The sequence below is a fragment of the Schistocerca nitens genome, chromosome 5 (assembly GCF_023898315.1).
Source record: "Schistocerca nitens isolate TAMUIC-IGC-003100 chromosome 5, iqSchNite1.1, whole genome shotgun sequence".
NCBI lineage: Eukaryota > Metazoa > Arthropoda > Insecta > Orthoptera > Acrididae > Schistocerca > Schistocerca nitens.
In genome coordinates this window covers 733789858-733815741 of record NC_064618.1, presented here as the reverse complement: position 1 = coordinate 733815741, position 25884 = coordinate 733789858, and the positions used below count along the sequence as shown (strand labels likewise).

General features: G+C 39.5%; 1 protein-coding gene across 3 annotated transcripts in view; it reads left to right on the top strand.

Annotated features, from left to right (window-relative positions):
- Positions 1–323: 323 nt before the first annotated feature.
- The window catches only part of LOC126260137 (cellular tumor antigen p53-like), a 165865-nt gene continuing 140304 nt past the window's right edge, over positions 324–25884 (top strand). The window contains exons 1-2 of one of the 3 annotated variants that reach the window (XM_049957386.1): positions 324–731; positions 1764–1859. In XM_049957386.1, coding sequence (XP_049813343.1) covers positions 1819–1859 — 41 coding nt within the window. In that variant the 5' untranslated portion in view covers positions 324–731; positions 1764–1818. The other 2 variants (XM_049957387.1, XM_049957388.1) reach the window with 2 other exon arrangements.

The following is a 25884-nucleotide window of genomic DNA, read 5'->3' as shown; positions in this document are numbered from 1 at the left end:
GAGCGGTCAATTTTCGTTACTTGTTCCCACTGCTCATGAACATCCCTATCAACGTCTATTTTTCTAGTGTGCCTGTCTTTATTATCTTCTTCGGCATCTGTTACGTCACTGTTGTCTTCTTATAGGATCTTCCTTGCCCGCTATAATTTCTACTCTACGTCCTGAATTTCTTCATCGCTTTGTTTTCTTATTGTTGTTTTCCGCTTTGCAGATTTTGGCCTGAGCTTTCCCTTTCACTGATATTTTTTTCCACCTGATCTTCGATGGGTTTATTTCCTTTGCCGGCGTGTCCAGTGATGGAAGAAGCTCCTATAATAGTATAGTAACAACTGAGCCATGATGGCACCGTATTCAATGTTTCACTTGACGGTATCCGGCTGCAAATACTTAATCCGCCAAACTGCACCACTTGCGCCCCTATCATTCGAACTGCCAGGAGATGGCAGCACTTTTCTACCACAGATATAGGGTTAATTTTTTATTTATTTTGTACATCTGATTCTGAGTACATGTAAGGAAAATACACTTCAAAGCCTCTGAGTACGCAGAGGGCGGTGTTCCGGTTTGGCTCATGTTTAGACCACTATCTAGTTGGTGGGTTCAGTTCTTGGAGACGGGTGCCATCGAAACACTATAGTTTCGGTTTTGATCAACAACCAATCAGGGAACTCGAAGCGCCCTGTCAAGATCCTTATGCCTGTCAGGCTGACACTCGAAGGTGTTTGTTGTTGGTAGGTGTGTATTTATCAAATGTTCTGTTAACTTTGCGTATGATGTAACTTCTTGTTCGAGTTTGCTTTCTTAACAAAGTAGGCTAGTACATTTGAAGTACTGTGTTGATGATATTTCGAGCAAATCGCTTCAAGAAATAGTGCCAAATAATATTGCCCAGAACGTGTCAACTCAAGTGTTTACAGTCATCAAACGGGACTGTTGCCTTGTCAACGATGCGTTGGTAGTGCTAAGGGAAATGCTGGTATATACATTTGTTTACTACTGATGTAGCGACAGAATTTTGACGTTTACCTCATGTATGAGGAATGGCTACTGTGAAAAATTAATGTAATGCTATTTTTGTAGTATGGAAGCTCAATACTTTATGCCATTGATTTAACGGATATAATGTTATCTTATTATTTCGTTTAAGATATTGGATTTATAACAACTGGCCTCTTTGTTATACATTTGTTTTTTATTCAGTAAAACTAATTTACATTTTTGATGTAGCGGTTGTTTCTACATCTGTAAACAGGGTAAAGACTTGAGTTTTTGACACTTTCGCCATAAATTCAATATAAACGTTATATTAGTTGTCTGCATGTTCCGTGGGTCGTAGCCTAATTGAGTCATCTGGCATTGATGTGGAAATACCCTGTTTTACATTTTGCCTTGGCCTATGCTACACTATCGCTGGAAATATGACAATTTGCTGACCTTTTACATGAAGTGTGTTTTTTTTACGCCATACATGAAGTGTTTTCTACTTAACTGTGTGTTCAGTCTCTCTCTTACACACACACACACACAAATCACTTGTTGCAGGTAACACTTGTCAGAGTAAGAGGGAGTCAATAATAATATAAAAAAAAGAAAAAAAATAGCCCCTTGCTTAGGAACAATGCATTGAAATACTTCCTGTGCATGTCTTTGTATACACACTCAGCAGCACCATAAATAGAGATATTAACATTTTCAATGAATATTTTGTCATATTTTTTTATGGCAATTTATCAGTTGTGAGATGTACTGTTAATGTGTTGCAGGACGTGCCAGGGCCTAAATGATTTGAATTTCTCTGCCAGTGTACCACACCTCTGAATGATGACAGAGCAATCATTGGGTCCACATGAATTGATTAAGTGAGTATTAATAAAGTGTTGTTCCTTATTACAGGAAATTTGTGTGTTGGTTTCAAAATATGTAGCCTACTAGCTGTGATTTTTATTTAGTTTTTCTGATTATTTATTGTGTGTGAGAGAACTTATATATAAATTATGTCTTCCTTTGAATGGTGAAATTTTGAAGCAAACTGTTAAACATTGACGTACTAGTTTGTTTCATCATTGCTTTAAGATGGGCATTCTTCTTCTTCATCCAATAAGAAGGAAAGATCATCTGCCAATTTCAATTCATTGTTTGTTGTTCTTTCCTTTTCTTCCAGTAATCTTTCATCCATTCACTATGATCTTTCTTCCTGTCTGCTGACCAGTTCAGACCAGCTTTTTTTTCTTTTATTTCTTTTCCGCTTCCCTACCTTGGAATCCTTCCACATCCAATACTTTTCCTCAAACACATCTGTGTCACTTGTTTCTTCAGCCTTTATTTAATTATTTGTTTATTTTCTAAATCCTTTATTACTCTGTGGTTCCAACTTCTTGTTGATGTTGTATCCCACAAATAACGGAAGATCTTTTTGGTTATGGTAATCTGTTATCTTCCATTTGAAACAAAAGTCCAAGAATACCTGTCTTCTTTTTCTAATTACTTCTGATATGTTTTCTGTTTTTGAATAAATTTAATTGTTTCTTCGTAATTTTCTACCTGCCATAATTTTCTGTGATCCTAACATTTTCCTAATGTTTCAACTTTCTAGTATTTCGAATTGTCTAAATTATGGTTTGATGCTAGATATTCTGGCTTCAGTACTGTATTGTAATGCATTATTTTTGCATTTTTAGATGGCTGTTTTGTAAAAGTGTTTCTTTAGCTATAGCATATTATGCCCTTTGATTTTACGTATCCTTTCTTCTATAGTAACTTTTTCCAAATCAGTTTATTGGATTATGCCCTCAAGATATTTTAAATTTTTAACCTTCTCTATTTTGGCCAGTATCTGTTTTCAGACATTTCAGTGCATTTTCAAATTTCCATTGCAGCAGATGTCTCATTTTCAGAAGGTATAGCAAAATCATTTGCAAATGTGGGATGGTGCTTGCAAAGAAAAGAAAAGAAAAGGCACACCACCATGGGGACTAGTTTGATGGTACGAATAGTCCTACTGGAAGTGGTGTGGTAAAGTTAATAACCACCACAGTACTGCAGTGACTCTGGTCATCCAGCATTACATTTCCCTAAATCGCATCCAGTGAATGAATGCTAGGATCTTCCATTCAACAAAACAACTGTTTTGTCTCCCCTCCGCCTTCAAACCAAATCTTCTTCAGCTGATGTAATGACAAATTTATACAATTTAAAATTACCTTTATTCCAATAAGGTATTGAACTAAAACCTTTTTACTGTCATCCTTCCTTCTGTACATCATAGATATCCTCTAATGTTCCAATAAGTTCAGTTTTATATAAGTGCCAAACTGAATTGCTTATTGATATTTGCCATTTAGCCATTGGCATGTTCAGACTGAAAGAGTCTTAAAAGAGCATTTAAAATTATTTTGTGGGAACTAGGAGAATATTTAAGAAATAAAATAAACATTTATCACCTATCAGTAACTATGTTACGCGATTATGAAGTCATGTGGCTTTCAGAGTTTCGTTGATAGATAGTGCCAGTAAGACTTAAATCAGTCCTCTCCCCCCTCCTCAGTATTTTCTATATTTGATATGTGGTTTATATATGTAATTTCCATCAGTAGGCTTGTCAGTGATTTCTCTGTAATGTTATACATTATTTCTTAATTTACATTGTGGTTTTAGTTATTCATAAAGAAATGTTCATCCAAAGTGGAGCAATTGTTGTCTGGTGGATTATGCCCAAAATTAGGAGTAACTGAGGGAATCATAACGCTAGGTTTACATGTAGTGATAATGAGAACTGTCGAACATAGAGCAATTATTGGCAATGGCAGACCTAGAACCAGAGCTAACCTACAGATATGTCAGAAACCAGTAATCCTGACAACAGACTTAGGCTATACGGAATGTAGCGAAATGGGACACAGAACAACCAGTCTCATAATCGGATAACATCACTATTGAGTTAATGAGAGGACTGTAAACAATGAGTCACAGGTAGCAAATGTATTTAATAACCATGCCTTAAATATAGAAGAAGGTATAGGGAAAATAATTCAAGAGGAAAACAGCAGTGTGTTGAAAAAGCAACTCTCATAAAATTCAGTCATATGAGTGTATCGCCAACTTCTGCTTGTGAAATCAAGAAAATTATATATTCTCCCAAAAATAAAAGCTCATTGGGATTTGACGATGTTTCTGACAGATTACTAAGGATTTGTTGCCACATAACAAGCCCAATGTAATGAATCACTAACTCAAGATATTTTTGCAGAGAGACTAAAATATACCATTGTTAAACTGCTCTATAATAAAGGTGACAGGAAAGATGTCAATGACTACTGACCTGTTTCACACCTGACATAATTTTCCATATTTTTTGAGAAGTCGATGTTCTCTACAATCCCACCTGAGCAACAATAATACCCTCAGTAGATCACACTTTGGATTCCAGAAGAGGTGCTGTATTGCGAATGCCTTTTACACATTCGTTTGCCAAATTTTGCAAGCATTAAATAATAAAAAAGTGCTGGCTGATATTTTCTGCAACCTGTCTAAGACATTTGAATGCGTGGTTCATGATATTTTCCTAGAGATAAGCTGAGGTTTTGTGGGATTGATGGTATAGTCAACCAAAGGATAATGTCATATCTAGCCAAAAGAACGTACAAATTTTTACTTAGTAACTCAACCAATATAATCAGGGAGATTCTTATGACTGGAGAGAAATCATATATGGAGTTCCTGAAGGCACAATCTTTCCTCTGCTTTTATTTCTCATACGTGTAAATAATCTTTCGTATAATATACCACAAGCAGATTTAGTTCTTTTTGCGCTTGATGCAAGTATTGTAATCAGTCCAAGCATATGTACAATAAATAGTAAACAATGTTCTTAAAAGTATCACTGACTGGTTTTCTGTGAATGCTCTCACACTCAATTTTAAAAAGACACAACATATTCAATTCTAGGTGCTATTCTGACAAGTGTAACACATGGTGGGAAAATAATAAATAGGGTGGAAACTTAAAAATTTTGAGGCATCCATCTTGATTAGAATTTAAACTGGAAAAAGTAGTTGGCGGAGCCAATATAGTTGAGAGGGAGTAGGGAAGGACACAGCGAGGTGGAAGTGGGAAAGAGGCAGGTCTTTGGACAAATAACTCTGTGGCCACACAACAGGAGAAAAATAGCAAAAAGAGATGCAGGAAGAGGGAGGGGAGTGGTGAGGGGGAGGAAAGAGAAAGGGGATGGTAGTGGATGGAGAGAGAGAGAGAGAGAGAGAGAGTGGTGGGAGAAGGCAGTGTACAACGAGTAGTGGGAGTGCTATGGAAAGAAGGGAAAAAGTACGGTGAGGCAATTGCAACAGGTTAGGAGAGATGTAGGCTTTCAATACTAAATCTTGCTGTGCTCACAGGAGGGAACATCTGGGTTTTTGTGTGGTTGTGTATGTGAGTGAGTGTACTTCAGCTAGAAAAAGAGCCATTGCTTGAAATCTGGTGTGATTGCTGTTTTCTGTTACATGTTTCTGCATTCCATTCATTGATCCACTGTAGGTGAGTGAATTCCTTTCCCTTATTTTACATGTTGCTCCACGCAGGAATTTACATGATTGTAAAACTAGAAACTCCTAAAAAAACCTAGTTCAGCCACTTTTGCACTTAGAATCATTGCAAATCTGGGGGATAGACAAATCAGTAAGTTGACATAATTTGATTCAATAATGTCTTGTGGAATATTGTTCTGGGGGAATCTCATCTTTGAGAATGAAAGTCTTCAATGTTCATAAACGTGATATAAGAGGGACATGAGGTGCTTGCCTATTATGATCTTGTAGATCAGTGGTTCCCAACAGGTGGTCTGCGGACCCTCAGGGGTCTGTGAGCTATGCCATGGGGGGTCCACAAGATGCTATTAGAATAAAAAATATATTAAATGTATTTCATATGATAACAGATTTATTGTTTTGGCCGCTTCCTGCATGAGCAGAGCTTTATCGAACGCTAACTTCTGCGTCTAGCATCTTTCTAGAGCCAACTGACACTAGCACACTCTAGCGCAAAACTAGAATTAGATAGAGGCAAATATTTCTGCTGTATGCCATTAGAATGTGCACGCTGCCTGTTTGGAGCTGACAACTTACAGTCACTTTACACAGAAACTCATATTTCAGATGACAATCGGCCATTTTTAATTTATTGCTAGTGCTTTCACAGACAGTGTTGTTTACGTATTCAGTATTCTGTATTAAAACATTAGTGTTTGTAAAGCGCTGTTTTTTCAATAATGAATATGTCAATGTTTTTTCTAAGTACCAAAAATAGAAAACATATAAAAAGACTATTAATTTGGCTTTTTTAGGTACTTGATACTGTGATATGACAAGATACCAATCATACTCGATGAGGGGGTCCTCGAGAAAATTTTGTTGGGAACCCCTGTTGTAGATATTAAGTGTTAGGAGTTGGACATCCTGATTACTGCTTCACAGTACATTTATCGCCTGATGAAGTTTGTTGTAAATAATACTCTACTGTTCAAAAGGAACAGTGACATACATAATTACAATACCAGAAGGGAAGATACATTCATTACTCCACGTTAAGGGGCTCCGGAAAGGTTCGAAATCGTGAAATGTTCAATTTTTACCTTTTGTGCATTTTAAAAATCTGCAGACTTTCCCCTTTAAATTGATATATAATTTATTCAGCTCAGAAGACAATAACATATTTTTAAAATATGTTCTGCATGGACGTGATCCACTATGGTGCTGTTAAACTGCTGTCAAATGTTGTACTCATGAATCTACATGCTCATCATGTACATTTTAGTGATGAAAGAGAAAATAAGTGTTACAAAATAAGTGTTGTGGCTAACCCGCGATAGTTTGATATACATATATTGCTTGCTTGATTGTTACAAGTTGCATGTTTATTTACTCTTTTTAATCCTGAAAATATTCACAATGAATTCTTTTCATTGAAGAGTGTGTTTTATCGAAGGATAATCATGGGTAAACATAAAGTGACAAGAAATGCTCTGAAGGTTTTTAAGTAAAGAAGAAATGTTGGAAAGCCAAAGATAGGTGTTATTACTGTAAACAATAAATACGATAACCAGGTTTGTGAACCTAACATTGCTGGTACACCTGCCCATTGCAGTAAAGATGAGAAACAAAGTACTTCAGAAGCTTGGTTCAGTTAATGAAAAGTGTGGGCAAATTGGAATTTTTGCAAACTGTGCAAGATGTATTCTGTGTAGTGAAGTAGGTCTGGAACACTCTATAAAAAATCACGTGGGACTTGCCAGTGTAATGGAACTACATTATGGTAAGTGTTCATACATGACCATCTTTTGAAACAGTGTTCCTGTAATTCCAAATGAAGAAAATGATAGCGAAATCTATGAACACATTAGATTTGTTTTTGCCAACTAAAACAGCCAAAATAAATTTGGAAAGACAGGTGGATGGGAAAAGATCTCAAGGAAGACCTCGAAACCGATGGATGGACTTGATCAAGGCCGATCTAGTGACCAGAGGATGGGCAGTGGATGATGTGCTCCATGAACAGGTGTATCTGGGCAGGACGAAGTGGAAGATGCTCATTACCATTAACCAGGAAACTGGAACTGTTTGATGATGATGATGATGATGATGATGATACGCCTTGCTTACAATTGGTAAGGGTGCTACTGCAGGTACGGTTTTCTGTGACATGGTGAATCTTCCAAATCCCGAATTATAATAGATTTATAGTGTCTAAAATATAATCTATGAAGGAAGTGTGGCAGGGACAGTAATAGAAAGCAGTTGTAATAGAGACTTGATTGCAGCATTCGATGGTGCCTGACATAAATGGGAACACACATCTCTTCATGGTGTAGTATCTGCCTCCAGTATGTATAAGTTTCAGATGTAACAGTAATATCTTCTTGCGATATTAATGCTACATCTAAAACTTATACATACTGGAGGCAGATACTACACCATGAAGAGATGTGTGTTCCCATTTATGCCAGGCACCATCGAATGCTGCAATCAAGCCTCTAAATATTACATTGTCCATAAAAAAATAAGGTATACATGAAAATAATTGCGCAGCTAACGAAGGTGACAGTAGTGGTGGAATGGAAGTGTCTGGTGTTGCTAGTATATTTCAGCGTTCTGTTGCATGTGATAAAGTGCGGTATGTGAATTAACTTGGTGACTGCTGGTACTGCGAACGGCTGAAAGCAGTGGGAAGCTACAGCCATAATTTTTCCCGAAGGCATGCAGCTTTACTGTATGGTTAAATGATGATGGCGTCCTCTTGGGTAAAATATTCCAGAGGTAAAATAGTCCCCCATTCGGATCTCCGGGCGGGGACTACTCAGATGGATGTTGTTACCAGGAGAAAGAAAACGGGCATTCTACGGGTCGGAGCGTGCAATGTCAGATCCCTTAATCGGGCAGGTCGGTTAGAAAATTTGAAAAGGAAAATGGATAAGTTAAAGTTATATATAGTGGGAATTAGCAAAGTTCAATGGCAGGAGGAACAAGACTTCTGGTCAAGTGTATACAGGGTTATAAATACAAAACCAAATAGGGGTAATTCAGGAGTAGGTTTAATAATGAATAAAAAAGTAGGAGTGCGGGTAAGCTACTACAAACAGCATAGTGAACGCATTATTGGGGCCAAGATAGGTACGAAGCCCATGCCTACTACAATAGTACAAGTTTATATGCCAACTAGCTCCACAGATGACGAAGAGATTGATGAAATGTATGATGAGTTAACAGAAATTATTCAGATAGTGAAAGGAGACGAAAATGTAATAGTCATGGGTGACTGGAATTCAATAGTAGGAAAAGGAAGAGAAGGAAACAGTAGATGAATATGGAATGGGGTTAAGGAATGAAAGAGGAAGCCGCCTGGTAGAATTTTGCACAGAGCATAACTTAATCATAGCTAACACTTGGTTCAAGAATCATAAAAGAAGGTTGTATACATGGAAGAAGCCTGGAGATACTGGAAGGTGTCAGATAAATTAAATAATGGTAAGACAGAGATTTAGGAACCAGGTTTTAAATTGTAAGACATTTCCAGGGGCAGATGTGGACTCTGACCACAATCTGTTGGTTACGAACTGTAGATTAAAACTGAAGAAACTGCAAAAAGGTGGTAATTTAAGGAGATCGGACCTGGATAAATTGAAAGAACCAGAGGTTGTAGAGAATTTCAGGGAGAGCATTAGGGAACGATTGACAAGAATGGGGGAAAGAAACACAGTAGAAGAAGAATGGGTAGCATTGAGAGATGAAATAGTGAAAGCAGCAGAGGACCAAGTAGGTAAAAATACGAGGGCTAATAGAAATCCTTGGGTAACAGAAGAGGTATTGAATTGAATTGATGAAAGGAGAAAATATAAAATGCAGTAAATGAAGTAAGCAAAAAGGAATACGCACATCTCAAAAATGAGATCGACAGGAAGTGCAAAATGGCTAAGCAGGGATGGCTAGAGGACAAATGTAAGGATGTAGAGGCTTGTCTCACTAGGGGTAAGATAGATACTGACTACAGGAATATTAAAGAGACCTTTGGAGAAAAAGAACCACGTGCATGAATATCAAGAGCTCAGATGGAAACCCACTTGTGAGCAAAGAAGGGAAAGCAGAAAGGTGGAAGGAGTGTATAGAGGGTCTATACAAGTGCGATGTTCTTGAGGACAATATTATGGAAATGGAAGAGGAGGTCGAAGAAGATGAAATGGGAGATATGATACTGTGTGAAGAGTTTGACAGAGCACTGAAAGACCTGAGGCAAAACAAGGCCCTGGGAGTAGACAACACTCCATTAGAACTACTGACAGCCTTGGGAGAGCCAGCCCTGACAAAACTCTACCATCTGGTGAGCAAGATGTATGAGACAGGCGAAATACCCTCAGACTTCAAGAAGAATATAATAATTCCAATCCCAAAGAAAGCAGGTGCTGATAGATGTGAAAATTACCGAACTATCAGTTTAATAAGCCATGGCTGCAAAATACTAACATGAATTCTTTACAGATGTATGGTGGTGGTGGTTAGTGTTTAACGTCCCGTCGACAACGAGGTCATTAGAGACGGAGCGCAAGCTCGGGTTAGGGAAGGATTGGGAAGGAAATCGGCCGTGCCCTTTCAAAGGAACCATCCCGGCATTTGCCTGAAACGATTTAGGGAAATCACGGAAAACCTAAATCAGGATGGCTGGAGACGGGATTGAACCGTCGTCCTCCCGAATGCGAGTCCAACAGACGAATGGAAAAACTGGTTGAAACCGATCCCTGGGAAGATAAGTTTGGATTCCGTAGAAATGTTGGAATACGTGAGGCAATACTGACCCCTACGAATTATCTTAGAGAATAGATTAAGGAAAGGCAAGCCTACATTTCTAGCATTTGTAGACTTAGAGAAAGCTTTTGACAGTGTTGATTGGAATACTCTCTTTCATATTCTTAAGGTGGCAGGAGTGAAATACAGGGAGCGAAAAGCTATTTACAATTTGTACGGAAACCAGAAAGCAGTTGTAAGAGTCGAGGGGCATGAAATGAAAGGGAAGCAGTGGTCGGGAAGGGAGTGAGACAGGGTTGTAGCCTATCCCTGATGTTATTCAATCATTGAGCAAGCAGTTAAGGAAACAAAAGAAAAATGTGGAGTAGGAATTAAAATCTATGGAGAAGAAATAAAAACTTTGAGGCTCGCCGATGACATTGTAATTGTGTCAGAGATGGCAAAGAACCTAGAAGAGCAGTTGAACGGAATGGACAGTGTCTTGAAAGGAGGATATAAGATGAACATCAACAAAAGAAAAACGAGGATAATGGAATGTAGTCGAATTAAATCGGGTGATGCTGCGGGAATTAGATTAGGAAATGAGACGCTTAAAGTAGTAAATGAGTTTTGCTATGTGGGGAGTAAAATAACTCATGATGGTCAAAGTAGAGAGGATATAAAATGTAGACTGGCAAGGGCAAGGAAAGAGTTTTTCAGGAAGAGAAATTTGTTAACATAAAGTATAGATTTAAGTGTCAGGAAGTTGTTTCTGAAAGTATTTGTATGGAGTGCAGCCATGAATTGAAGTGAAACGTGGACGATAAATAGTTCGGACAAGAAGAGAATAGAAGCTTTCGAAATGTGGTGCTGCAGAAGAATGCTGAAGGTTAGATGGGTAGATCACATAACTAATGAGGAGGTATTGAACAGAATTGGGGAGAAGAGAAATTTGTGGCACAACTTGACTAGAAGAGGGGATCGGTTGGTAGGACATATTCTGAGGCATCAAGGGATCACCAGTTTAGTATTGGAGGGCAGTGTGGAGGGTAAAAGTTGTAGAGGGAGACCAAGAGATGAATATACTAAACAGATTCATAAGGATGTAGGTTGCAGTAGGTACTGGGAGATGAAGCAGCTTGCACCGGATAGAGGAGCATGGAGAGCTACATCAAATCAGTCTCTGGACTGAAGACTACAATAACAACAACATTTTCAAACAATGAAAGTCTCCATCATTACTTGTGTCCCAAAGGAGAAAGCAGTTGATGTAAGCAGAACAAGGGATTGCTATCTGGTGAAGTGTATACTCATAAATATAGTCTGCCTGATGCGGTAATGAAAGTGTTAAAACCTATTTTGAGAGACTTAGCAGCACCTGAACTGTTGAAAAAGTGTATTAATGGAAAAACTCAAAACACCAACTTTATTGTAAATAGTTTTATATGGTCAAGAATCCCCAAGACTGTATTTGTTGGAATACAAACACTTAACTTTGGTGTGTATGGTGCTGTTGTTGCTTTTTATGATGGCAGCATTGTAAGGTGCAAAGTCTTTCGAAATATGGGAATGAAGAAAGGCTTCCACATGGTATGAATGATGCTTGCTTTAGACGGGGAATGCCTTAGGGCTGCTGGCAGGGCTGTAAGAGCTTAGAAATACAAGCCAGAGTAGACAGGAGGAGGACAAAGAGAAAGCTGGAAGAGGAGCTTGCAGAAGATGAAGATAATCCATCCAATGGACCTGGAATGTACTAAAAAGGAAAATCAAACTTTGTCAGTCGATTCTCAAAAGTTTTATTTTTTCATACAAATTACATGTATTGTCAGGATCTACCAAATCAGCTTTCTTCAAATTTTCAGGAAATGTTAACAGTCCCTTCTGCGTGACTTAACACAGCCTTTCTCCAGAAACCTGTATATTGTTGAATTTGTAAACAAAAAAGGCACAAAACGTAGTGGATTTTCATTACAACAAAAAAATTAATCTCTACCAACTAAATTCATATAGTTAAAAACACCTTCTTACGTTGTATCCAAAACTCCAGTAAATAACCTGTAAAAATTTGGACTCCTAGCTCAAATAATTTCTGAGAAAACATGTAATTAGTAAGCGCTATTTTAACATTGGAAAGATAGGGCTTTTGGGAGCCCCTTAAAGTTGTTCTTCAGCACAAAAATGCTGCAGCCAAAATTTTTGATCACTTACCCATTGATATAATATATCTGACAGACAGCAAAATGAAATTTGAAAACAAACTGAAAAAGTTTCTCTTTGATAACCCCTCCCATTTCATAGAATAATTTATGTTATTTTTATGTGTAAAAGGTGGTGGGTAGGAATTTCTAACTTACATCTTTATGCTAAAAAGAAACTTGTAAGGATCAGTCGATAGGCATATTTATTAATTATTTTGTAATGTGAATATAACATGACTTGTTCCACGTTATTGCCGTTTATTGTGCAAATGATCCATGGAACATAAATCTAACTAATTGATTAATTTGCCGCCACAACAAAGATTGAAAATAGAGATGGGAGTACCATTATCACATCTGAGCTGCTTCGCTCTCCCACATAGTGAGGTGTTACCTTGTCTGAAATGTATGTATGATTGAATTAAAAGTACCATCACCATTGGTTTTAAATACTGCACTGCTGCTCCTTGTTTGAAGGTGCAGCTAAACTGTGCCTCTTCTTTGTACATGGGCTCTCTCTCTCTCTCTCTCTCTCTCTCTCTTGTACATGGGCTGTAAAGCTTTCTCAGATCCATTGTGCTATTAAATGACTGAAAGCATTGTTCCAGAAATACTCGTATATTGACCCTTAGTTTACAACCAGGAAACATTTCATAATGCTTCTAACTTACTCATGCATTAGAGTATTACATATGTTTTGTCTGCTGTGTCAATATACTCTTAATGATAGTTGATGACTTTTCGTCTCCCTTCTCATGGTGATTTCGGCATTTTTATGAACCATTCTCTTCTGTGGCTTACCTTGCTTCTCTTAGCCAAATTTAGTGGTTCTAGGCAGTCTTTTATAGCTGGAATCTTTTATGGGTCAAGTTGTATACCCTTTATACAAACCATATGCCATAGAGATTTCAGCTCATCCGTGCCAAAATGAGACTTTGCTAGTTTTGTTGTTCTTCCTTTCTTCTGTAATCGTTTTTCTGTTCAGTTATAATAAGCATTGCGCAATGCCCTCCCTGGTCTTGGAAATGAGTAGCAGTTTGGCTACTTTTGTAATTATTTCTTGTACTAGGTCACCATTTAAGGAGTTGTCTGGAGTGTGGATAAAAACCACCACAAATATATTAAAGCCAAAAGATACTAGGGCTACACAAAATTGATCAGATTTTCCTTCAAATTAAAAAGGCTGTGTACACTCTATATTCTTTGTGGAAGTGTACCTGGCTGTAACCTGTGTTAAGTCCATAGAACTAAAACAGAAGTGGCTTCCTCAGGCTTAGACAACAATTCTTCTGTACTCACTCACACTCACCAATTGAACATATCCTGCATGTATTTCCACAACCAGCAAAGGATTATCGTATACATTTAAGCTGCATTCAATAGTACTTTTGTCAGTAATACTTTGTATCTTCTTGAACTGCCATATTAAAGACTCATTGGTATAGGAAATCTTCTCATCCATCATCTTAAATATACACACATACTTAATAATTACCCTTGGTTTATCTGAATATACTTTTTATATGTGGGTAATATGTTTTGTAATTCCTGAGACTTTGTTAATTGTACTGATTCTTCCATAACCATACTCTGATCTTTACTACTACTACTACTACTACTACATTAGCTGTAGCTTCCAGATGAATATGTGCCATCCTCTGCAATTCCTATTTACAGGTATCTGAATTATTCTCAAAAGATACCCTGTAGTGTACGTTTCCACCATACTCTATTTGCATTGAAATCAAGAAATGCTTTATGGTCACATAGCAGTGCAGCCCTAAGAGTACTTCTAACTGTAGATGTGGCACGATTACAGCTTTTGATGGAAAACGACAGCATTTATTATTGTATGTAGTGTCATCTCTTCCTTTACAGGCTTTCCTTTAATTCTTGTTGTGCCTAAAACATACAGGCTTTTCTTTACTTTCGGTTATGTCTATGACGTTACTGGGAGTGTTGGGCACACACAGTTACTATGTATGGTTAACATTAGTTCCCTCTCGTGAGCCGTGGACCTTGCCACCAGTGGGGTGGCTTGTGTGCCTTAGTGATACAGATAGCCTTACTGTAGGTGCAGTGACAATGGAAGGGTATCTGTTGAGAGGCCAGACATATGTGTGCTTCCTGAAGAGCAGCAGCAGCCTTTTCAGTAGTTTCAGGGGCACCAGTCCAGATAATTGACTGATCTGGTCTTGTAACATCAACCAAAATGGTCTTGCTGTGCTTGTCCTGTGAATGGCTGAAAGCAAGGGGAAACTGCAGCTGTAATTCTTCCCAAGGGCATGTGTGTCTACCGTACGGTTAAATGGTGATGGCTTCCTCTACTGTAAAATAACTCTGTTTCCGGGTGGGGATTACCGAGGAGGTCCTCCTCATCAGGAGAAACAATACTGGCATTCTACAGATCGAAGCATGGAATGTTAGATTCCTTAATTGGACAGGTAGGTCATAAAATTTTAAAAGGGAGATGGATAGGCTGAAGTTAGATATAATGGGAATTAGTGAAGTTCGGTGGCAGAAGGAACAGGATTTCTGGTCAGGTGACTACAGGGCTATAAATACAAAATCAAGCACAGGTAATGTAGGAGTGGGTTAATAAAGAATAAGAAAATAGGAACATGGGTAAGCTAATTCGAACAGCATAGTGAATGCATTATCATAGCCAAGATAGACATGAAGCCATGCCTACTACAGTAATGCATATTTATCTGCCAACTAGCTCCAAAGATGATGAAGATATTGAAGAAATGTATGATGTGGTAAAAGAAGTTATTCAGGTAGTTAAATGAGGTAAAATTTGATTGCAATGGGGGACTGGAATTTGATAGTAGGAAAAATTGTTGGTGAATACGGACTTGGAGAAAGGAATGGGAGAGGAAGCTGCTTGGTAGAATTTTGCACAGAGCATAATTTAATCATCTTTAACACTTGATTCAGCAATCATAAAAGAAGGTTGTATACATGGAAGAGACCTGGAGACACTGGAAGGTTTCAGACTGAGTATATAATGGCAAGACAGAGATTTGGAACTAGATTTTCCATTGTAAGACTTTTCCAGGGGCATATGTGGACTCTGGCCACAATTTATTGGTTATGAACTGTAGATTAAAGCTGAAGAAATTGGAAAAAGTTTGAAAATTAAGGAGATGGGCCCGGATAAGTTTTAAAGAACCAGAGGTTGCTCAGAGTTTGAGAGGGAGTGTTAGGCAACAGTTGACTGAAACAGAGGAAAGGAATACAGTAGAAAGTGAATGGATAGCTTTAAGAGATGAAATAGTGAAGGCAGCAGAGGATCAAATGGTTAAAAAGACAAGGCAGAGTAGAATCCTTGGATAACACAAGGGATATTGAATTTAACTGATGAAAGGAGAAAATATAAAAATGTAGCAAATGAAATAGGTGAAAGCAAATACAAACGTCTAAAAAATGCGAGTGACAGGGAGGCCAAATGGCTAAGCAAGAATGGCTAGGGGCAACTGTAGGGATTTAGAAGCACATTTCACTAGTGGAAAGATAGATACCGCTACAATAAAATTAAAGAGACATTTGGGGAAAAGAGGAGCAGCTGTATGAATATCAGGTGCTCAGATGGAAAACCAGTCCTAAGCAAAAAAGGGGAAGGTGAAAAGTGTAAGGAGTATATAGAGGATTTAGAAAAGGGAGATAAACTTGAAGGCAGCTTGATAGAAAGTGAAGTGGACATAGTTGAAGATCAGATGGGAGAAGTGATACTGTGAGGAGAATGTGACAGAAATCTGAAAGATCTAAAGTTTAAATAAGGCCTCAAGAGTAGATGACATTCCATCAGAACTATTATTGTCTTGGGGGGGGGGGGGGGGCAGCCATGAAAAAACTCTCCATCTGGTGTGCAAGATGTATGAGACAGGCAAAACACACACTGACTTCATGAAGAATGTAATCATTAAAGAGGGGGGGGGGGGGGGGGGGCGCTTGCTGACAGATGTGAAAATTACAGAACTACAGATTTAATAAATCATGGTTGCAAAATACTAACATGAATTATTTTCAGAAGAATGGAAACACTGATAGAAGCCAACCTTGGGGAAGATCATTTTGGATTCTGGAGAAATGTAGGAACGTGCAAGGCAATAATGACCCTATGACTTATCGTTGAAGATAGGGTAAGGAAAGACAAACCTACATTTATAGCATTTGTAGACTTAGAGAAAGCTTTTGACAGTGTTGATTGGAATACTCTCTTTGAAATTCTGAAGGTAGCGGGAGTAAAATACAGGGAGTGAAAAGCTATTTACAACTTTTACAGAAACCAGTCAGCAGTTACACGAATTGAGGGGCATGAAAGGGGAGCATTGGTTGAGATGGAAATGAGACAGTGTTGTAGCCTATCCCCCCCCCCCCCCCAGAAGATATTCAGTCTGTACTTTGAACAAGCAGTAAAGAAAACTGAAGAAACATTTGGAGTAGGCATTAAGGTTCAGGGAAAACAAATAAAAACTTTAAAGTTTGTGATGACATTGTAATTCTGTCATAGACAGTGCAGGACTTGGAAGGGCAGTTGAACGGAATGGACACTGTCTTGAAAGAAAGATATAAGATGAATATAAATCAAAGTAAAACAAGGATAATGGAATGTAGTCGAATTAAATAAGATGATGTTGATGGAATTAGATTAAGAAATGAGACACTTAACGTGGTAAATGAGTTTTGCTGTTTGGGTAGCAAAATAACTGTAGTAGTAGAGAGCATATAAAATGTAGACTGACAATGGCAAGAAAAGCATTTCTGAAGAAGAGAAATTTGTTAACATTGAATTAAGATTTAAGTCTTAAGAATTCTCTTCTGAAAGTATTTGCCTGGAGAGTAGCCATGTATGGAAGTGAAACACAGATGATAAACAGCGTAGACAAAAAGAGAATTGAAGATTAGATGGGTGGATCACATAACTAATGAGGAGGTACTGAATAGAATTGGGGAGACAAGAAATTGGTGGCACATGTTGACCAAAAGAAGTAATTGATTGATAGGACAAATTGAGGCATCATGGAATCACCAATTTAGTATTGGAGGGAGGTGTTGGGGGAGGGAGAGGGGGTAAAAATAGTAGAGGGAGACCAAGAAATAAATACAGTATACAGATTCAGGAGGAGGTAGGCTGCAGTAGTTATTCGGAGATGAAGAGGTCTTCTCTTGACTGCCGTAGTACTATAACAACTTCGTTGAACAAAACCAAAAAACTCTGATTGTCAAACCTACTCCCACAAAGTACACCACCACAATAAATAAAAATCAGCTTGGATTAAATACAATTAACCAAACAATGCTTGCATAGATTGCCCTGTCATGATGCTGATAGGAAGGTAGATCGATGTTATGGTGAACATTGTTGTTGTAAGTGGGTCAACAGCTAAAGCTGCCATTGCTGTAGGTTGATGAGTTGCAGACATGATTATTGTTGGCTGCTGGGGCATTGTTGTGGATCTGATGAGCAGTTACAGCCCTTAGAAACTGCAGTTGACAATCTTCTAGGTAGTGGACGTTCTGAATTCTTGGACATAATTGTTGTCGATGGATTTAATGACTGTTCATCACCATCTCATTTCTTTTTTAATGCTTTTATAAATGCGGCGCTGGTAATGGCTTATGCACTGTCCCATAGTCCCATCTGTTGACTCCATTGCCAAGGACAACAGCTTTATTCATCGATGAAGTCTTTTTGTCAGAAATTGTTAATTTCTTCTTGTTTTTTATTTAATAAGTTCTTCTTATTCAAATTACATTAACTTCCCAGCATAGAAGTAGTCTTTTTTCTATCACAAAGGGTACCACAATGATGTGCTCCCTTGAATGAAAATTACGATCGCCATTACTTTCAAATACTCCAGTGTTGCTTCCCATTTGAATGTCCAGTGAAACTGTGTGTGTTCTTCATTTGTGGACTCAATTTCCTTTGCAACTTCTTCTGCACTGGCTGCTGTAAAGATTTCTCAAATCAGATTTGCTACTTAATGATTGGAACCATTTTTCTGGAAATACTTATACATTAACCCTTCCTTTCAATCCGGGAACACTTCTTAATCCTTCAGATTTACACATGCATTAGAGCAGGCTTGGGCAGCCTTTGGTGACTTGGAGCCCCGATTCTCACACTTAAGCTTGCGGGGCCATATCATGATGTGATGCAACAGTAGCACCCCCATGTGTATCAAAACTGTAGCATCTATGACGTGGGATAACACCACTTACCCAGTGTGCCAAACCATTAAATTATGCCTCAAAACATGTGTTTTTGAGAGCAGTTTCAGTTTATGATCACCCAGAAAACAGTAAAATTGATACCGCTGAGAAGGTGAAAAACTGAAATGTGGCAAGGTCACATAAATGCAGCATGGTGGTTGGACACTATGGACTTGGTGACTTTAAAACCAAAAATCCTCCCAACATGGTACCTGATTATTTGGGCTATACTACAGATAATGAGTGCAGCAACCACTGTTGGTTATCCAAATTGGAAATTAATATTTTAATTTTGTCTTTCCGTGATTGCCCTATAAGCTGTTTTTGAGCAGTTTGTTTTGTAGAAAGGTACCTTTTCATATTATATTCATTCACAACAGATAGTGATTCATTACATGACAAGCGAACAGGTTTATATTTGTATGTTGTGAAGAAATAATCCTTCATCCATTTCTCCTGGAATTGTTGACATTTAGAATATACTTTTCTCTTCTTAACCCCATACAGTTCGCGAATAAATTCAGTAAAGATGCATGTGAACACTTGCACAAAATTAACAAACGGACTAGTGTAGAATCTTACAGATGAACCAACAACAGATAACTATTAGGTTGGTGCACAAGTTCATAGCATTTTTGTTTTGCAAGTTGGTATTTCGGTAGCTATGGATTTATCAGTTGTCATAATTTATTTTTAGTTCACTGTTGCTATTTGAGTTTACGTATTGTCATTCCTGTGGAGGCTAGAAAATGGTGCACCAAGTTGAGAAATTGGAACATTTTTGACATATCATTCTGTTTGGGTTCAGTAGAGGGGTGACAGTAGTGGAGGCAGCCAGAAACATTTGCTCTGTGTATGAGGATAATGCCATTGGACAGAGCATGGCAAGAAAATGGTTTTCTGGTGGATCATTTTGACATTAGTGACTCTTCGCTTTCAGGAAGACTTTTGGGGTTTCATTAAGATTGTTTAAAAGCATTAATCCACAAGATCCACATCATTCTATTTGAGATCTGGCAGATGTGATGAGCTTTGATCGTTCCACCATTTTGTGACATTTGCAAGCTATTGGGAAGCTTCCAAGATTGGGTGTATGGGTACCGCATGCTCTAAGCCAAAATCACAAAAATCAGTGGGTAGCCTAAATGCATCTTTGCTTGCTCGTCATCAATTGGCTTGTGAACAAAACCGACCATTTCTGTCCTGTATTGTTACTGGGAAGTGTTGTCTTTGTGCTACCATAAGGAAAAGAAAGAAATGCTTGAGCTAAAAAAAAAAGCACTTGCACGTCTCTACAAAAGATAATGTTATGCATCTGGTGGAACAGCGATGATGTAGTGCACTACGAATTGCTTCCCCTAGGTGTAACCATCACTACTGACATGTATTGTTTACAACTTAGGCATTTGTAACTTAAATATTTTCAACTTGTTGTTGTTGTTGTTGTTGTTGTGGTGGTGGTGGTGGTGGTGGTGGTGGTGGTCTTCAGTCCTGAGACTGGTTTGATGCGGCCCTCCATGCTACTCTATCCTGTGCAAGCTGCTTCATCTCCCAGTACGTAGTGCAGCCTACATCCTTCTGAATCTGCTTACTGTATTCATCTCTTGGTCTCCCTCTACGATTTTTACCATCCACGCTGCCCTCCAATACTAAATTGGTGATCCCTTGATACCTCAGAACATGTCCTACCATCCCATCCCTTCTTCTAGTCAAGTTGTTCCACAAACTCCTCTTCTCCCCAGTTCTATTCAATACCTCCTCATTAGTTATTTGATCTACCCAGCCAATCTTCAGCATTCTTCTGTAGCACCACATTTCGAAAGCTTCTATTCTCTTCTTGTCCAAACTATTTATTGTCCATGTTTCACTTCCATACTTGGCTACACTCCATACAAATACTCTCAGAAACGACTTCCTGACACTTAAATCTATACTCGATGTTAACAAATTTCTCTTCTTCAGAAACGATTTCCTTGCCATTGCCAGTCTACACTTTATATCCTCTCTACTACGACCATCATCAGTTATTTTGCCCCCCACATAGCAAAACTCATTTACTACTTTAAGTGTCTCATTCCCTAATCTAATTCCCTCAGCATCACCCGAGTTAACTCAACTACATTCCATTATCCTCATTTTGCTTTTGTTGATGTTCACAAAAGCAAAATGAGGATTTGCAACTTAGATGTCTGCAACTTAGACGTCTTGCAGAGGCAGTCCAAGAACAATGACCTGGAAGACTGTGTGAAGTTATGCTGCTCCGTGATAACACGACTGCATTCTGCTAGAGTAACATGAAACACTATACAAGAGTTGGGTTGGGAAGAACTTCCACACCCAACTCATACACCTGATATTGCGCCATTCCATTTTCACCTTTTCCACTCTCTATCAAACAACCTTCAAGGAGCTTCCTTTCTGGATGAAAATGCTCTCTGAACATGGCTTGACGAGTCCTTCATGTCAAAACCATGTGATTTCTACAGTTGCAGAATCAAAAAATTACCCCAGCATTGGCAGAATGTTGTAAACAGTGAAGGAGAATATATTATTGATGACTAAAGTCTCTGTTATGTGTTTCTGTTGTGTTTATTAAACTTATGGAAAAACATTATGAACTTGTGCACCAATCCAATAGATTGCTCATGAGATTGTGGTCCTAACTTCCATTATTCAAATCGGCACATTTCACAAGTAGTTGGTAAATTTTGTGCGATTGTCACCAACTACCAATGTCTACGATCTGTCAGCATGTAGCACAGACGTAGGCAGAAAGCAGTAAATAACGTGTGTGTGTGTGTGTGTGTGTGTGTGTGTGTGTGTGTGTGTGTGTGTGTGTTTTTCGTCAACACTGATACAGAGGTGAAAATACTTCTCCCTGCACCTCCTTAATGTAGTAAACTGTTTCCCCCAATCTCCGCATCCATTTGAACGCATGGGCCATAACTTTGCTTTAAGACAGAGAAACTGTTTCTCTTTGTTGAAATCCAGTGGTGGCGAAATGGCATTGTGCAAGCGCAATATAAGAAAAATTTTCACTGGTCTGCATCGTGAACAGCAAACCCGAGACAAGCTGAGCATCGGTGAAAATATCTGAAAATGTGTCCAAGGCAAAGTACTGTGCAAATTCCTCTCTCTCTCTCTCTCTCTCTCTCTCGCTCTCTCTCTCTCTCTCTCTGATGAATTTCTTTTATGCGATGGGTCTGTGGGCCGCAAGTTGCCCAGCCATACGTTAGTGTAATATATTTGTTCTGTCTGACATAATTACAGTTTGATAATGTCTCGTCTCTCTTTCCACGACAGCATCACCTGGTCAGGATGTCAAAGCACGGAGTAACCTCTTAATCAGCAGGTACCTCAAAGCTTAACAAAAAACTGTCCTCGTCACCCAGTCTTGAAGATGCGCAATGTCCATCCACACCAGATTACATGCACAAATAGAATCATCAAATTTCCAAACAGTGTGCCCTTCTAATTGGCTTAATTAAAAGAAAAACTCTTCTGTGGGTCCCGATCATCATTTGTTGGCACTGTAAACATTTCGCTATACCTCGCTTTTCCAAAGTGATATGTTACATCACAACATGCTGAATAAAAGCAGCAATTTATTTACCATAACTGTAGTAATTAGTAATTTGTAACCAGTTATCTAATGAGCATATAAAACTATAGTATTCCTGTGTCATCTTACATTCTCTCTCTCTCTCTCTCTCTCTCTCTCTCTCTCTCTCTATCAATCTATCTGTTTCTTTCTTCTGTTGATGGACATTGTCCTGTTCCACTAAAACTGCTGTATTTTAATAAGGCGTACTCCAGTACTATTGCATTCTGTAAGCTAAACATGCACACTATATGATGTTGGTAGTGAAACATCTCAAAGAACATTGTGAAGTTGTGGTCCTGTGATACATTGTTCCATGCAGTGAGTTAAAGGGCAGTGCCATTTGTCAGAATTTTTAGTTGCATTGCAGTGCAACATTGTTGTGTTGCTCAGATTGTAAAAAAGGTATGTAGCTCTCAACCTCATGTGAGTTGCACATGGAGCAAATGAATATGATACACCTGCTGGTATGCAGCCTCTGGAGCATCTGCTTCAATTTGTGTGTGTCTCTCTTTCAAATGTGCATGTTTTTATCTGCATCTAGTGATTAGTCAGAAAACCACTGTGAAGTGCATGACAAAGCGTTCATCCCATCGTACCAATTATTCATGTAAGGAGCATGAGAAGAATGATTTAAAGGCCTCTGTAAATGCTGTAATTAATCTAATCTTGTCCTCATGATCCCTTTGTGAGTAGTTCATATGGAGTTACAGCGTATTTGTAGAGTTCTCAGTTAAAGATGGTTCTCGAAACATTGTAAGTAGGCTTTCCCAAAGTTTGCTCTTCTTCCCCTTGGCAATCTCTACATATTAGAAACATGTAACTTTGTAAAAAGTAATATTACTAAATTCAATAAAAATGTGAATGTTCATGATCATAGTACAAAACAAAAAATGAAACTCCGTGTTCAAAGTATGTATATCTCCATTTTCAAAAACTCACCACTTAACCAAGGCATCCAACTATAAAACTGTCTGCTACCAGAACTAAGGAACAGGAAGTCTCTGCGTTTTTGTAATATGACTATGAAAACCTTCCGGCTTGATAATTGCTTTTACACAGTATTTGAATTTTGGCCCATATATGTGAAAATAAATATGAAACTAGTTGCAGGAATGAATTTTATAAAAGAAGTAAACATTAATGTAAAATATTTGTAAAAAGTTTTTGTGTTTATACCATCTAAAAATATGCAGATCGTTAGGCGAGCTACCAAGGAAACAGTATTATTTAATCAGTCGCAAAAGTGTGCTCAGTCTATTCTACAACCTGTATTACCATTGTCCAGGCAGTGTGTTCAGTGCTACGCACAAATTGTATTTCATTTTACCTTTATGTGTTGCTCTCTAAAGTATTATGTTCCATAAATTGTGTTTATTCTTACTATAGCACACACACCTGGTTGCATAATTGAATAATATACTTCAATTATGCAATCAGGGATGTGTTCTACAGCAAGAATAAACACAGGTTATAGAATAGACTGAGCACTCTTTTGCGATTGATTAAATAATATTGTTTCCTTGGTGGCTCACCAGAGTGCATAAGGTGCCGACCCAGGTGGCCTCTATAAGCAGGCACGTGAACTGTATGGATGTGCAATCTCACAAATTGCGCACATCATGAGTGAAGGTACGTTAGTCCACCCTTCTAGGGAGCTGGAAAACTACATACATACATACATACAAGCACTAGGCACAGAAAAATGCATGGTACAGAAGAAATGAATGGTACCAAAAAAACCACTGGTACCGAATACCGAAAAAGCATTGGTACCATGGGGGGCGGAAGGAGCATACTGATCCCACAAGCCACTCTGAGATTACGTCACGGAAAACATGAATAATACACTCCTGGAAATTGAAATAAGAACACCGTGAATTCATTGTCCCAGGAAGGGGAAACTTTATTGACACATTCCTGGGGTCAGATACATCACATGATCACACTGACAGAACCACAGGCACATAGACACAGGCAACAGAGCATGCACAATGTCGGCACTAGTACAGTGTATATCCACCTTTCGCAGCAATGCAGGCTGCTATTCTCCCATGGAGACGATCGTAGAGATGCTGGATGTAGTCCTGTGGAATGGCTTGCCATGCCATTTCCACCTGGCGCCTCAGTTGGACCAGCGTTCGTGCTGGACGTGCAGACCGCGTGAGACGACGCTTCATCCAGTCCCAAACATGCTCAATGGGGGACAGATCCGGAGATCTTGCTGGCCAGGGTAGTTGACTTACACCTTCTAGAGCACGTTGGGTGGCACGGGATACATGCGGACGTGCATTGTCCTGTTGGAACAGCAAGTTCCCTTGCCGGTCTAGGAATGGTAGAACGATGGGTTCGATGACGGTTTGGATGTACCGTGCACTATTCAGTGTCCCCTCGACGATCACCAGTGGTGTACGGCCAGTGTAGGAGATCGCTCCCCACACCATGATGCCGGGTGTTGGCCCTGTGTGCCTCGGTCGTATGCAGTCCTGATTGTGGCGCTCACCTGCACGGCGCCAAACACACATACGACCATCATTGGCACCAAGGCAGAAGCGACTCTCATCGCTGAAGACGACACGTCTCCATTCGTCCCTCCATTCACGCCTGTCGCGACACCACTGGAGGCGGGCTGCACGATGTTGGGGCGTGAGCGGAAGACGGCCTAACGGTGTGCGGGACCGTAGCCCAGCTTCATGGAGACGGTTGCGAATGGTCCTCGCCGATACCCCAGGAGCAACAGTGTCCCTAATTTGCTGGGAAGTGGCGGTGCGGTCCCCTACGGCACTGCGTAGGATCCTACGGTCTTGGCGTGCATCCGTGCGTCGCTGCAGTCCGGTCCCAGGTCGACGGGCACGTGCACCTTCCGCCGACCACTGGCGACAACATCGATGTACTGTGGAGACCTCACGCCCCACGTGTTGAGCAATTCGGCAGTACGTCCACCCGGCCTCCCGCATGCCCACTATACGCCCTCGCTCAAAGTCCGTCAACTGCACATACGGTTCACGTCCACACTGTCGCGGCATGCTACCAGTGTTAAAGACTGCGATGGAGCTCCGTATGCCACGGCAAACTGGCTGATACTGACGGCGGCGGTGCACAAATGCTGCGCAGCTAGCGCCATTCGACGGCCAACACCGCGGTTCCTGGTGTGTCCGCTGTGCCGTGCGTGTGATCATTGCTTGTACAGCCCTCTCGCAGTGTCCGGAGAAAGTATGATGGGTCTGACATACCGGTGTCAATGTGTTCTTTTTTCCATTTCCAGGAGTGTAGTACTGACATCCAACATGCTGAACAGCGGCTGCTGCTGCACCATGTGGTTGGCAGTCACCGGTGAGTAGGAATGGAAGTGATGAGGGGGCGAGTTGGTGTGCCATCCCCCCTGTTGTGAGAGTCCATAGGGCAGAACCAGGGAAGGCGTCTCGATAGGGATGTCCTCGTTGAGGTCAGCAATCAGTGCTGGAGGCATCTGTGGGGCTGTTGGAGACAACAGCTGCACAGGACTTGGCAATGGAGGTGGTGGTGGCTGCAGCGTCAGGTGCAAAGGTGGGGGAGGGTCTGCACCAGCAATAGCAGCTGAGCAGTGGGGCAAGAGACAGGGACC